Below are 15,982 nucleotides of genomic sequence, written 5' to 3' on the forward strand. Positions count from 1 at the left end.
AATGGCTAGAAGAACCAAATGGTACCAATGCCTGATGCCTCTCTTATGGCCTTTTTAATGGATCAAAGCCAATGGCATATCCTTGAAAAGAGATATAGTTCATGAAAGAGCTTACATTTTAGAAGCTGAAGCCTGGGTTTGAAATAATGATGCTATTTTTCTTATAGCATTGTAACATTGGGCAAAGTACTTAGCTTTTTTGATCTTCTGTTTTCTCCTTTGGAAAGTGGGAATATCAAAGCACATCATCTTACAGGGATATCGTGTGCTTAGAGTGTAATGAATGTACAACATTGAATTTCTATGTGCGCCTTCGAATTTCTTTTAGAATTGGGCAAGGTCATGTTGGTCTCTGAGTGGAAGTGATATATGATGGTTTTGAACTGAAACGTTTATGATCTAATGTACAACCCTCCAGCTTTTTCTACCCTGCCACAGCTATGGGGAAGCCAGGTATTCCAATGGCATAACTCCAAGACACAAATATCTGACATATCTGATTCATTGCTTGGAAGTAAGCTTCCCTGGAGAGCTGCTGAAATTACTGCATATTGAAACCATTTTGTATTAAGCCACAGAATTTTTTGTGGTTGTTCATTAGTGCAGCATATATACATAGACACACTGACATATTGCTTACTGGATACCAATAAGTGCCTTTTCACAAATACTCCTAAGATTCTATCTCCAAACTAAATTTATCCCCCCTCTTCCAAAACCTATAAATGTTATTGTTGGCAGCACCCTGCCTAGCTTTCCAAGCCATCAAAGGTACTTATTTTTTGTAGAGTTTTCCCTTCGTCCTCTGCATATCCAATCTCTTACTGTATTAGTCTTCTCAGGCTGCCATAACAAAATACCACCAACTAAGTGGTATAAACAGCAGAAATTTACTTCCACAATTCTGTAGTCTAGGAGTCCCAAATCAAGGTGCTAGCAATATTAGTTTCTGGTGAGGCTTTACTTCCTGGCTTGCAAATGGCTGCCTTCTTGCTGTGTTCTTATATGGCCTTTCTTCTGTATGCACATGTACAGAGAGACAGAGAGAGAGAGAGAGAGACAGACAGAGAGAGAGAGAGAGAGAGAGAGAGAGAGAGAGAGAGAGGAGAGAGAAGAGAGGAGAGAGAAGAGAGAGAGAGAGGAGAGAGACAGGAGAGAGAGAAGAGAAGAAATATATGATGGCTCTTCCTCTTGTTCTTTATTTATTTGAGATGGTGTTGCTCCATTGCCCAGGCTAGAGTGCAGTGGTGGGAACTCAGCTCATTGCAACCTCCTCCTCCCATGCTCAAACATTAGTCACACCTCAACCTCCCGTGTAGCTGGGACCACAGTGTGCACCACCATGTCTGGCTCTCTCCCTCTTCTTCTTTTTTTGTTCTATTGTATTTGGGCTCTGGGGTACATTTGCACATCCTGCATTCTGAAGGATTGTTGCATAAGTACATATGTGCGATGGTGATTTGCTGTCTCCATCTCCCCACCTCCCATCGCCGACATCAGGCATTTCTCCCAGTGTTATCCCTCCCCATCCTCTCCACTCCCCACTGCTCTCCCTCCCCTCTCCTCCTCTTCACCCCCTACCTAGCCCTGTAAGTGTTGTTTCCTTCTCTCTGCCCAAGTGTTCTCATTGTTCATCACCCGCCTCTGAGTGAAAACATGTGGTATTTGGTTTTCTGTTCTTGTGTCAGTTTGCTGAGAATGATGGTTTCTACATTCATCCATGTCTCTACAAAGGACACAAACTCATTATTTTTTATGGCTGCATAGTGTGCCATGATGTATATGTGCCACATTTTCTTTGTCCAGTCTATCATCGATGGGGATTTGGGTTGGTTCCAGGTCTTTGCTATTGTAAACAGTGCCACAATGAACATATGTGTGCATGTGTCTTTATAATAGCACAATTTATAATCATTTGGGTATATACCCAGTAATTGGATTGTTGGGTCAAATGGAATTTCTATTTCTAGGTCCTTGAGGAATCGCCACACTGTCTTCCATAATGGTTGAACTAATTTACACTCCCACCAACAGTGTAAAAGTGTTCCTATTTTTCCCCATCCTCTCCAGCTTCCTCTCCAGCTTCAGTGTTCCTATTTCTCCCCATCTTCTCCAGCTTCCTTAATTTTCATTTAAAAAATCTCCAGATTTTTTAATGATCACCATTCTGACTGGTGTGAGATGGCATCCCAATGTGGTTTTGATTTGCATTTCTCTAATGGCCAATAATGATGAGCATTTTTTCATATGCTGGTTGGCTGCATATTTGTCTTCTTTTGAAAAGTGTCTGTTTATATCCTTCACCCAGTTTTGAATAGGTTTGTTTGTTTCATATAAATCTGCTTTAGTTCTTTGTAGATTCTGGATATTAGCCCTTTGTCAGATGGGTAGATTGCAAAATTTTTTTCCCTTTCTGTTGGTTACCAGTTTACTCTAATGATTGTTTCTTTTGCTGTCCAGAAGCTCTTAAGTTTAATTAGATCCCATTCGTCTATTTTGGCTTTTGTTGCCATTGCTTTTGGTGTTTTAGTCATGAAGTCCTTGCCTGTGCCTATGTCCTGAAAGGTGTTGTGTAGGTTTTCTTCTAGTTTTTTTTTATGGTGTTAGGTCTTATGTTTAAATCTTTAATCCATCTGGAGTTAATTTTTGTATAAGGTGTAAGGAAGGGATCCAGTTTCTGCTTTCTGCACATGGCTAGCCAGTTTTCCCAACACCATTGATTAAACAGGGAATCCTTTCCCCATTGCTTGTTTTTGTCTGGTTTGTCAAAGATCAGATGGTTGTAGATGTGTGGCATTGCATCTTCAGTCTCTGTTCTGTTCCATTGGTCTTTATTTCTGTTTTGGTACCAGTACCATGCTGTTTTTATTACTATAGCCTTGTCAAATTGTTTGAAGTCAGGTAGCAAGATGCCTCCAGTTTTGTTCTTTTTGCTTAGGATTGTCTTGGCTGTGTGAGCTCTCTTTTGGTTCCATATGAAGTTTAAAGTAGTTTTCTCCAGTTCTGTGAAGGTCAATGGTAGCTTGATGGGGATAGCATTGAATCTATAAATTACATTGGGCAGTATGGCCATTTTCACAATATTGATTCTTCCAAACCATGATCATGGAATGTTTTTCCATCTGTTTGTGTCCTCTCTTATTTACTTGATCAGTGATTTGTAGTTCTCCTTGAAGAGATTTTTTACATCCTTTGTTAGTTGTATTCCTAGGTAATATATTCTTTTTGTAGCAATTGTAAATGGGAGTTCGCTCATGATTTGGTTCTCTCCTTGTCTATTATTGGAGTATAGGAATGCTTGTGATTTCTGCACATTGGTTTTGTATCCTGAGACTTTGCTGAAGTTGCTCAAGAGATTAAGGAGGTTTGGGGCTGATACAATGGGGTCTTCTAAATATATGATCATGTTGTCTGCAAATAGGGACAATTTGACTTCTTCTTTTTCTAATTGAATGCCCTTTATCTTTTTCTTGCCTAATTGCTCTGGCTAGAACTTCCAATACTATATTGAATAGAAGTGGTGAGAGAGGACATCCTTGTCTAGTGCCAGTTTTTAAATGGAATGCTTTTAGTTTTTGCCCATTCAGTATGATATTGGCTGTGAGTTTGTCATAAATAGCTTTTATTATTTTGAGATACCTTCCAATCGCTGCCTAGTTTATTGAGAGTTTTTAGCATAAAGGGCTGTTGAATTTTGTTGAAGGCCTTCTCTGTATCTATTGAGATAATCATGTGGTTTTTGTCTTTCGTTCTGTTTATGTGGTGGATTATGTTTATAGATTTGCATATGTTGAACCAGCCTTGCATCCCCAGTATGAAGCCTACTTGATTGTGATGGATAATCTTTTTGATGTGCTGTTGGAATTCGTTTGCCAGAATTTTATTGAAGATTTTCACATCGATGTTCATCATGGATATTGGCCTGTAGTTTTCTTTTTTAGTTGTGTCTCTGCCAGGTTTTGGTATCAGGATGATACTGGTCTCATAAAATGAGTTAGGTAGGATTTCCTCTCTTTTTGTTGTTTGGAATAGTTTCAGCAGGAATGGTACCAGCTCCTCTTTGTATGTCTGGTAAAATTCAGCTGTGAACCTGTCTGGACATGGACTTTTTTTGGTTGGTAGGCTATTAATTTCTGCCTCGACTTCAGACTTTGTTATTGGTCTATTCAGGGTTTCAACTTCTTCTTGGCTTAGTCTTGGGAGTGTGCAAGTGTCCGGGAATGTATCCATTTCTTCAGATTTACTGGTTTATGTGCATTGAGTTGTTTGTAGTAATCTCTGATGGTAGTTTTTATTTCTGAGGAATCGTTGGTGATCTCCCCTTTATCATTTTTCATTGCATCTCTTTGATTATTGTCTCTTTTCTTTTTTATTAGTCTAGGTAGAGGTCTATTTTGTTGATCTTTTCAAAAAACCAGGTCCTGGATTTATTGATTTTTTGAAGGATTTCTTGTGTCTTTATCTCCTTTAGTTCTGCTCTGATCTTAGTTATTTCTTGTCTTCTGCTTGCTTTTGAGTTTTTTGATCTTGCTCCTCTAGCTTTTTAAATTTTGACAATAGGGTATCAATTTTAGATCTTTTCTTGTTTCTCATATGGGCATTCATTGCTATAAATTTCCCTCTATACACTGCTTTAAATGTGTCCCATAGGATCTGGTATGTTTTGTCTTCATTCTTGTTGGTTTTGAAGAACATCTTTATTTCAGCCTTCATTTCATTGTTTATCCAATCAACGTTCAGGAGCCAGTTGCTCAATTTCCATGTGATTGTGCAGTTTTGAGTGCTTTTCTTAATCCTGAGTTCTAATTTGATTGCACTGTGGTCTGAGAGACTGATTGTTATGATTTCCATTCTCTTGCATTTGCTGAGGAGTGATTTACTTCCAATTGTGTTGTCAATTTTGGAGTAAGTGCAATGTGGTGCTGAGAAGAACGTGTATTCTGTGAATCTGGGGTGGAGTGTCCTGTAACTGTCTATTAGGTCTGCTTGGTCCAGATCTGCATTCAAGTCCTGAATATCCTTGTTGACTTTCTGTCTCATTGATCTGTCCAATATTGTCAGTGGAGTGTTAAAGTCTCCCACTATTATTGTGTGGGAATCTAAGTCACTTTGTAGGTTGTTAAGAACTTGCTTTATGTATCTGGGTGCTCCTGCATTGGGTGCATATATATTTAGGATAGTTTTCTCTTCTTGTTGCATTAATCCTTTAACCATTATGTAACGCTCTTCTTTGTCTCTTTTGACTTTTGTTGGTTTAATGTCCGTTTTATCAGAGACTAGGATTACTACCCCTGCTTTTTTTTGCTCTCCATTTGCTTGGTAAATCTTCTTCCATCCCTTTATTTTGAGTCCATGTGAGTCTTTGCATGTGAGATGTGTCTCCTGAATACAGCACACCGATGGGTCTTGACTTTTTATCCAATTTGCCAGTCTGTGTCTTTTGATTGGGGCATTTAGGTAATTTACATTCAACGTTTATATTGTTGTATTTGAATTTGGTCCTCCCATTTTGTTACTGGCTGGTTGTTTTGTCTGATAGTTGACGTGGTTTCTTCATTGTATTGTTGTTCTTTACCTTTTGGTACATTTTTGCAGTGGCTGGTACTGGTTGTTCCTTTCCATATTTATTACTTCCTTCAGTAGCTCTTGTAAGGCCAGTCTTGTGGTGATGAACTCTCTCAGCAATTGCTTGTCTTAAAGGATTTATAACACTTAAAAAGCTTAGTTTGGCCAGATATGAAATTCTGGGTTGAAAGTTCTTTTCTTTAAGGATGCTGAATATTGCCCTCCACTACCTTCTAGCTTGTAGGGTTTCTGCCTAGAGATCTGCTGTGAGTCTGATGGTCTTTCCTTTGTGGGTAACTCGACCTTTCTCTCTGGCTGCCCTTAGGATTTTTTCCTTCAGTTCAACCCTGGTGAATCTGACAAGTATGTGTCTTGGGGTTGCTCTTCTTGAGGAATATCTTTGTGGTATTCTCTGTATTTCCTGGATTTGAATATTGGCCTGCCTTGTTAGGTTGGGGAAGTTCTCTTGGATAATATCTTGAAGAGTGTTTTCCAACTTGGATTTGTTCTCCCTGTCACATTCAGGTATGCAAATCAAGTGTAGATTAGGTCTTTACACATACTCCCATAGTTCTTGGAGACTTTTTTCATTTTCTTTTACTCTTTTTTCTTTAATCTTGCCATCTTGTATTATTTCATTGATTTGGTCTTCTATCTCTGATATCCTTTCTTCTGCCTGATCAATTTGGCTGTTGAAACTTGTGTATGCCTTGTGAAGTTCTCATGCTTTGTTTTTCAGCTTCATCAAGTCATTTATGTTCTTCTCTAAGCTGGCTATTCTAGTTAGCATTTCATCTAACCTTTTTTTCAATGTTCTTAGTTTCTTTGCATTGGGTTAGAACATGGTTTTTTAACTCAGAGAAGTTTGTTATTACCCACCTTCTGAAGCCTGCTTCTGTCATTTCGTCAGATTCATTCTCTGTCTTTTTTTGTTTCCTTGATGGTAAGGAGTTGTGATGCCTGGGAAGACAAGAGGTGTTCTGGTCTTTGATGGTTTCATCCTTTCTGTCCTGTCTTTTTCCCATCTTTGTGGATTTATATCCCTTTGATCTTTGAAGTTGGTGATTTCCGGAGGAGTCTCTGAGTGGATGACCTTTCTACTGAGGTTGGAGCTATATCTCTTTTGGCCTGTAGAGGGCGCTGCTGGGCTCTCTCAGATTCAGTCAGGTTGCTGGGTGGGTGGTCCTTCCCTGGAGTTTGTTGGCAGGTGAGATTGGACCCGCCTTCCCAATGGTGTCTCTCTTTCCCGGAGCTCGATCTGCCTGGTTGTGGTCAAACTAGTGTATTTGCTGCCAAACTCTCTAGGGAGGGCTTCAGTTTGAGTTCTGTGTGGTGGGGTCTGTCTCCCTGCTTTCCATTCTGCCTTTTTCTGTGTGACAGTCAGTCCTGCTTTCCTTCATCCAAACTTTTGCCCAGGTCCATGAGACAACTTGCTGCTCCCGGTGGGAGCTACAGCTCAGATTTGCATCAACAACCCATGAGGCGCCCCACAGTCTGGCAGGGCTCTTGTGGATCATGGGTTGCAGAAGAAATGAGGTTGGCACAGGATCCAAATCAGAGCACTGAGGGGGTTAAGTCCCCTGACCCTCCGAGCCGGCTGCATGTTCCATGTGGGGATGCTCCCCACCCTGTCTTGGTTTGCCTCTCCTGGGTGGCTCTCCCCCTGCAGCTCCTTCCTTGGGCTATTTTCAGTGAACCCCGCACTGTGTTTGGAATCGTGAAGTCCTCCAGCCCTCTGCATCTCATTTGCTGGGAGCTACATTCTGGTGTTGCCTTCTCTCAGCCATCTTGGCGCTGCCCCTCGCCCCTTCTTAACAAGTCGTTAGCCCTGTTAGATTACGGCCTCAACTTCATGATCTAATTTAAGCTCAATTACCTCATTATAGGCCCTATCTCCAAATGTAGTCACACTAGGGGTTAGGGTTTCAACATATGAATTTGCGGAGGGAGATGCAATTCAGTCCGTAATAGTTACCATGTCCCATACAGCCTACCAGCTAAAAAATCTTGAATGTTTGTTCGTTTATTCTATCCTTATTGCTCTTCAGATACTGCAATTAGTTTTTTCTTAAAAAAAAAAAAAAAAAAAAAAAGGTTTAGAAATGAAATGTGCATTTCATTCTCTTCCCCTCCAGGAGTCAGGCAACTCTTCTGGTTTTGTATGTATGTACTTTTTTACACAAATGTTAATCTGTTTGTTCTACAAAAATATTTCCTCTGCAAACATGATTTTTTTTAACTTAACAATGTTATATTTAACTACTTAACTACTAACAATGTAGTTTTTATATCCATATAAGTACATTTTACAACCTTCTCATTCTATGTAGTGGCTGTAAAACACTACATTTTTTGGATGTAAAAAGACTTTTTAAAATCTATCTTCCACTGATCAGCATTTATGCTATTTCAATCTTTTGGCAGTATATGCTGAAATATAAAGTATAATTTTGAGAAGTATGGTTTTACACAGACAAAAGTATATCAGTATGATAAAATCCTGAAATTCCTAGATGAAAGGATTATGCATTTGTATTGTTGGTCAATGTGGCCAAATATCTGTAACATTTTAATTGGTTTCCTTGCAGTGAAACACACTACTTCCCAATTTGCCTCTCTTTGCCACACTGGCGTATGAGACTTTTCAATGGTTTTGTATTTACACTGGGTTTAAGCTCCTCTGTGCAGCAGGCAGAGCCCTTTATAATTTTTCCCTGATTGTCTTTCTACCCTTTATATTTTCTCGTTCTTTACTTTTTGCTTCTTCAATGCAAACTGCTTATAGTTCCATGCCACAATTCTCTTTGACTCCATGTCCAAGCATACATATCATTTCATTTTTCTGGAATGCTGCCTTTGGTATTTTTGCTTATGTAATTCTTATTTTATCTTTCAAAATTCAATTCGGTCATGATTTCCCCTGAGTTTTACCTGCTCCTTGAACCTACTGATGTTGTGGACTTATTAACCTGTGTTTCTGTGGGCAACAGTCAGCATAGTGTCTAGTGTCTGACACATCCTCAGATACCTTTTGCTCATATTTTAAAATGTTTATATACATTTTTAACGACATACTCTGAATTATACTCCAACAAACTGCCTGTTTATTTTTCAATTGCAGGCTGAACATAGAGATTCTATTCTCATGTCTTAAAAGATACACATGGATATTTAGCAATTTGACCAGTGTAGGTAATCTACATTTGATAATTCAGCCACTGTGGGTTTTACTTTGCTTGAGTTTCCTAATGTGACTGTGCTATCTGATTCACTGCATAGTTTCCACACCCTACCTTCATTTTCTTGTGTGTTCAGACAAGATTTATATTTTATACTGAACTCATCTCTCCACAATCATCATTTATCTGAGGAGCATGCAATGTATTACATGCATTGATGTATCACATGCATTGATGAACTTTTTCATTCATTCCACTAACTTTTAATGAGCACCTACTTTGTGCCAGACACTGCTCTTGGCACTAAGGAAAAAGACAAAATTCTCAATCTCATTATATATTAATGGGGAAAGACAGGCAATAAGTAAACATATAGAATACAGTCACATGGGAGTAAGTAATGGGAAGAAAAATAAAACAGATAAGGGATTATTAAATGGGGGCAAGTGGGCCTATTAGTTTCAGAATTGGTAGTGAAGAACTTTCTGAGTAGGTGATATTTGAGCATTTCATTGTGTCAATGAAATGATGGAATGGCTATGTAAAGATATGGAGAAGCCTAATTCCAGGCATTTGGTATAGATAGTACAAGGCTCTGAAGAGGAAATTTGCTTGATGGATTCTCAGAACTGTAAGAATTTGAGACTAGCTGGAGCAGGGTGAATGAAAGAAGAATGGAAGGAGGTAAAATTATAGACAAGAAAGTACAAGATTGTATAGGGTAGTGTAGGTCCTGGTAGGAATTTGGGGTTTCATAGAGAGTCAACAGAGTTTTGAGCAGGGCAATCTCTGATCAGATTTACATTAAAAAAAAAAAAACTCTGCGTCTTTTGATATGAGAAGGTTGCGGGGAGTAGGATATTGGTAGCATAGGGAGAATGGATACAAGGTAATTGCACCTTTACAGAGAGAACACTGGTGAACAGTATAATGATAATTCATCAGTTCTGTAGGCTCTCATCTTAATAATTTCTGAAGAGACCACTTATCATTGCCAATAGAGTTTTAAATAACAGAGCAAAGCATATAAATAAGTACAACTTAAAAACATTCTAATTTTAAAAAGTCTGATTTGTGATGACTAATAATTAGTTCTACCTGTATTTTAAAACACAGAATTTTTTTATTAAAACAATTTTCTGAGTAGATACAGAAAATTTAATAATGCTTGCCTTTATGTCCTTTTAATTAGGCAGAAATTACAACAACAAAAAGAGCAGAATGTACAAAACCAAGAGACAGTCTGTTGTGTGAAGGGTCATTCGATGAAGAAGCTTCTGCACAGTCCTTTCAAGACGTGTTAAGTCAATGGAGAACTGGAAATCATGATGACAAGAAACAGAATTTGCATGCAGAAAAAGGTATGGCTTTTTTTTTGAGGGGGGGTACAGTAGTATGATCTTGGCTCACTGCAACCTTTGCCTCCCAGGTTCAAGTAATTCTGCCTCAGCCTTCTGAGTAGCTGGGATTACAGGTGCGTGCCACCATGCCCAGCTAATCTTTGTATTTTTAGTAGAGATAGGGTTTTGCAATGTTGGCCAGGCTGGTCTTGAACTCCTGACCTCAGGTGATCCACCTGTCTCAGCCGCCCAAAGTGCTGGGATTACCATGCCTAGCCAGTATGGTTATTTTTATAACGTGAATGTTTTAAAATGAGGCTGACTTTAGTTTATTTGCCTCCATTCTCTGTGAATATAAATGTGATGTTCAAAAAATCTGTAAACACTGGGAAAGCAGTTTGCTATAACTCCTCAAAGGAATTTGCACTGTGTGATCATTGGTGAGTGGTTTAATATTTATAGGCACTCAATTGGGCACTAGAGGCATTTGCATTTGTTTTCTATGTAAATTCAGACTGTCAAATGAATGGATAATTGGATTCTTTAAGTTCTTCTTCTAGTAGAATATTTTTGCCAGGACAACTATTGTTTTTTTGAATGGTAATTGTAACACATAAAATGGGAGAGTCTGTGAGATAGAGAATAAATTTTTTTTTAGAATATTTGACCTAAAAATATGATTTTAAGGATCACTGTGAACTTCAGGGGGAGAATTGATTTGGGTTCGCATTGGTTTTGTTTCTTTGTGAATGGCTTTTGTTCTTTATTTTTTTATAATTTTCACTTCTGCAGTCTGTAGACATTGATGGTCTAGATGACTGAACAGTATCTTTAAGTTTTTCAGTGTATCTTGAGGAAAACTATAAGTTTTTAAAGTATTCAATTTATTAATTTTATTACTCAGAATCTTGTGTCTTCCAATTGCTTTTCATTGAATATAAAATATTAGATAAATTTCAATCATTTATCTTACTTGCCAATTTTACTTTTTATTTAATTCTTTTCCAGTGGAGAAACTTTCCTGATTATTACTCTTTTATTACACAGTGTAATTTCTAATCTCAAAGTAACACACACCATCTTCTAATTGAATTTTTAAATTGATTTTCTTCCAGTATTTTTCTGCATTTATTTATTACACATCAATTGACATTCTCAGGACATTATTTGTATGCTCTCTTCTTAGTAGTTTATATCTTAATATACACCTCATTTCTCATTGGCTATGTTATTTTATGTGCTTTATAATTGCTACTTCATGCATTTTGTTTCTACTTTTCAACCCTAAAAAGTACTAAGTATTCTATAGAAATACTTCTTTGTCTACTTTGAAAGCCATAATGTTTAAAATAATACTGTATTGAGTTGAAAAGCCACAAGGTCAGAAGTCTAACTCTTTTAAAATTTGTTTTCCATAATAGAAATAACTACATGATAAAAATAATGCTTATTTTAAAAGACTTACTTATAACAAAAAGTTACCAAGAAGAAAATGAAAATAGCTTAATCTCATCATATAGAGAAAATCCATGATAACATTTTGGTACATGTTTTTCAATAAACATAATGATGTACACACACCTGCACACACAAAAAATGAGGTATCACTGTAAATGCTATTAGTTAATTTGCATTTACACTGAGATTTCGTAATGGGCAACTGGCCATCTAAATAGAGGTATACACAATCATTTGTAACTCTTGTGTTCTATATGGAATGATTTAATCAGACATTTATTAATGAATATTTTATTTCTAATTCCCAGTATTATAAAAGATATTATGATAGGCATCTCAGCTATTTGTGCATTTACATTGTTACCTTTTTATTTTTATTTTATTGTTATTTTTATTTTACTTAAAATAAAAGTCTAAATATAGAAATGTTGTCTCAATGGTGATTTGTTTTATAAAATTTTAATGAATATTGTCAAACTGTCCTCTGAAGATCACTGCACTGGTTATACTCTCACTGGTAGAGTGTGACATGACTATTTTCCCATATTTTCTACTTCCTTAACTTTAGCCAGTTTGGTTGACAATAAATTATTATCATCATAACTGGCTTTTTCACCATCACTTGCAAAATAAACAATATTGGCTATTTTTTTTTTGGTCATTACCTTTTGTTTTTATGATTTGCCAATATTTGGGCACAAGTAATGTTTTACGTATTAGAGGTATACAACATTGCTCTCAATAATAATTTTGTCAGCAAATATTGAGTACATACTATGTGGTGGGGCAAGGGCAAGTGATATACAAAAGCAGTAGCAACCTCATCGGGAACTTACAGTCTAAGTGGAGGTTAGAAAAAGTCAATCAAATGATTAGCATAATTTGGATGAAGAGGTGCAATGCCAGTGTCCATACCGGGTGATATGATTTGGCTGTGTCCCCACTGAAATTTTATCTTGAATTGTAGCTCCCATAATTTCCACATGTCATGGGAGGGACCCGTCCTAGGTAATTGAATCATGGGAGTGGGTTGTTCCTGTGCTGTTCTTATGAAAGTAAATTCATCCCACAAGATATGATGGATTTATAAATGAGAGATGTATTTATAAAAGAGTGCTTTCTTGCCCACCACCATGTAAGAAGTCCCTTTGCTCTTCCTTCCTCTTCTGCCATGATTATGAGGCCTCCCCAGCCACGTGGAACAGTGAATCAATTAAACCTCTTTCCTTTATAAATTACCCAGTCTCAGGTATGTCTTTATTAGCAGCATGAGAATAGATTAATATACCAAGTGAAAATGGCATGCACTGAAGAAGTTGCAGCCTCCTTTCAACTGTATCACATGAGTTTGGAAAGCAAGTAGAAGAACACATTTAAAGGTGTTAGATTAGGAAATAAAAAAAAATCAGATTAGATGAGATTGTGTATATTAGTGTACATGTAATCGCCCAGGATTTGGATCTTAGCGTTTTGTCTCAAACACTTCAGGAATGACATTAGCAGTTGGCCAGTTTGGTTAACTGAAAACTGGACTTGATTTTACAGTTAATGAGAATGAGATACTGTAATTTTTCTGATATTTTGTGAAGGAAGAAGTTGGAAGGCTTTGGGAAATAGGAATTTTAGAATTGATAATGTGCAATCCACTTAGCTGTCATTACCAAGGCATTAAGCACCAGAATACTTAAATGGGTTTGTTGTGGCCTTCCTCTGTAGGCTGAAGATGATTGTGGAGGGGGATGCTTCAATGGAACCAAATATCCTGATTTCAAAGAATGGAAATGACAGAGGCCAGATGTTGGCACACAATCTTCAGAATTATGGTGGAAACATTACCAAAGTTAGGGTCAAGGAAGAGTAGTAAGTGTTTCAGTTCACAGAGATTTCTGATGTTAATTGATGTACCTAGGAATGAAAAAGTCGTGCAGCCACTGTTTTATCTGTAGTGGAAAATTTCTGTTTAATGGGCAGAGACCTGACTTGGGCCGCCATATTAGGGTTTTAATTATTATGAAGTCTCCTGACCCAAACCAGTTCACAGCTCTGGAATTTCTCAATTGAGGAAGAGACCGGATCTGCTGGAAGGCCAGAATATCAAGACCAACCTGGGCAACACAGTGAGACCTCATCTCTACAAAAAGATTAAAGTAAAGTCATACATGATAATGTGCACCTGTAATCCTAGCTAGCTACATGAGAGGCGGAGGATGGACAATCACCTGAGCTCAGAAGTTTGAAGTTACAGTGAGCTATGATCATGCCACTGCACTCTGCCCTCGGTAACAATGAGAGATCCTATCACAAAGAAAAAAAAATTGATTTCCATTCCCATTAACATTTAATATTGTCAGATTTAAAACTTTTTGCTTATCTGCTTGTGTGAGAGAGATGATTTTGTGTACCTCATATTACAAACGACATGAAACGTCTTTCACACATTTCTTGACCATTCAGCATAGTAGTATGCTTTAAATTTCTAGTGTTCTAGTTATTACTGTTATTTATTTTTAACTTGATTTTATTTTAGTGTTCCGAAGTCTAATCTCCTTCTGTGTGAAAGGCAGGTACTTTCAATGGGCTAGAAAGTTCTGTGTGATCCTGAAGTCTTTATCTCAGAGATGTCACCTCCTGTTACTCTCCTGCTGCCATGGCTGGTTTAGTTTTAGCCACCCCAAACTTCTGGCCAGTCTTCAAATGCTTCAGACTTACTTTCACCTTACGAATCTCCCGTTATCTATTAAGGAAAATAGCTATGATCCCATCATTTTGAGGAAGGAGACTCTTATGCACATTCTCAAAGTGTAGCCAGTGAACCATGAAAGAGCAAACAAAAACATGTTACATATCTTATTTGGCATTTCCCATACCTCATAAATCCGTAGGTTTGTTTACGACAAGCAATTCTAAACAAGGGCTAGCATTTTAAATACCCATATAGCTAAAGAGTCTCCTCCCAGCAAATATTATTAATTTATTTCCCCCTAGGTCTAGTTGTCAACATAGTCACAAATAAATTAATCCAGGTCACCTCCCATTTTTGTTTCTTGGGAATGCGTTATTGGTAAGGGAGAAAAGTGGATCACAGGCCAGCTGCTTTATCTTCTTTCTCCTCCATTCCCTTCTATGTTTGGAGCACAGTGGCTCTTCTCTAACACCTAAACAATAAGAAAAGAGTTCTTTTTTCTTTTTTTCCTTTTAGCTCTCCTGTCAAGAAATCTTGTTTCAAAATGAAAAGGGAGACTCATAGTGGAGGCATTTCTTTTCTCTCATGACCTGCTCATGTCCTTAACTCTGCTCTTTCAGTTCAAGGGCTTCTGACTGGTGTTTTTCCAAACTTTGTCCAATTGCTTTCTTCAGCACTGCTCTACTCTTTGGAAAGAATAGAAGTGGGATTTCTTACTTTCTTTTTGCTTTAATTTGTTTCCATGGCTGGCCTGTGGCTGTTTCTGGACGTTAATTATTAAAGTCTACAATGTGAGGCTGGAACACCCTCTAGTTTCAGAGTTTATAAAAAATGTTTTTCCCATCTTTACTATTTCCCTTGGTTCTCCAGCATTTCTTTTCCCTTGTGATGTTCAGCTTGGAGACCGGTGATATGTGGGAGGGTGGAGAGACTAGTAATCCTGGATTTACACTGCTTTCTTTCTCAGATATCTTCATCAGTTTTAAATATCTCTGAATAGTGATTTAATTTAGTAGTGCTTCGGAAATATCTTAAAACATCTGGAAGTAAATTACCATGTAGACATAAATTCATGAAGACAATTATCGCCTGCAGATGTCATTCTGAATTACGTATTTTCTGTTTCTCAGAATGTATAAATATTACTGTCAGTAGCTATTATACTTTATGTGTATTATACCTTTATATTATGTGTTTATACAATGTATAATGAATGTTTGTATTTGTCATTTTCATTTAAAAGAATGAGTTGCTTTAACAAACATTCTGAATCATAATATCCCTTCATTTCGAGATTATTGAAGAAAACTGTCTATCCAGTCACTTAATAAGTTACCAATATTTAATACTTAACCTATTGATTATATAGGTAAATAGTAAAGCATATATGCCTTGAAAATGATAAGATCTACATCTTGAGAGAAGATATGGTAATTTATAAACTTGCTTATATTAATTATGCATATTGTCTTTATTTTTACAGACCCATCGGAAGAATGTGAAGTACAAACTAATCTGAAAATTTGGAGAGAACCACTTAATATTGAACTTAAAGAAGATGTTCTATCCTATATGGAAAAATTATGGCTTAAAAAACACAGGAGGTATTTTCTGAAATTGTAATATTGTTAGGAAATATGAAAGTTATATATGTTTCTTATATGAAATGCTTTCCTATAGCATTTGGTATGTATATTTCATATTTGCATACATAATTTTAAAGCAATATTAAATCTCTGTGAAGCTGCTGTTCCAAT

General features: G+C 37.1%; 1 protein-coding gene across 27 annotated transcripts in view; it reads left to right on the plus strand.

The window, feature by feature from the left end:
* The window catches only part of ZBBX (zinc finger B-box domain containing), a 114,207-nt gene that overhangs the window by 49,816 nt on the left and 48,409 nt on the right, over positions 1 to 15,982 (plus strand). For all 27 annotated transcript variants that reach the window (XM_078353890.1, XM_078353893.1, XM_035277737.3 and 24 more), the window contains 2 exons: positions 9,937 to 10,105; positions 15,709 to 15,829. In XM_078353890.1, the coding sequence (XP_078210016.1) occupies positions 9,937 to 10,105; positions 15,709 to 15,829 (290 nt within the window). The remainder of the gene's footprint in view (positions 1 to 9,936; positions 10,106 to 15,708; positions 15,830 to 15,982) is intronic.

Source organism: Callithrix jacchus, chromosome 17 (assembly GCF_049354715.1).
Source record: "Callithrix jacchus isolate 240 chromosome 17, calJac240_pri, whole genome shotgun sequence".
In the NCBI taxonomy this organism is placed as follows: domain Eukaryota; kingdom Metazoa; phylum Chordata; class Mammalia; order Primates; family Cebidae; genus Callithrix; species Callithrix jacchus.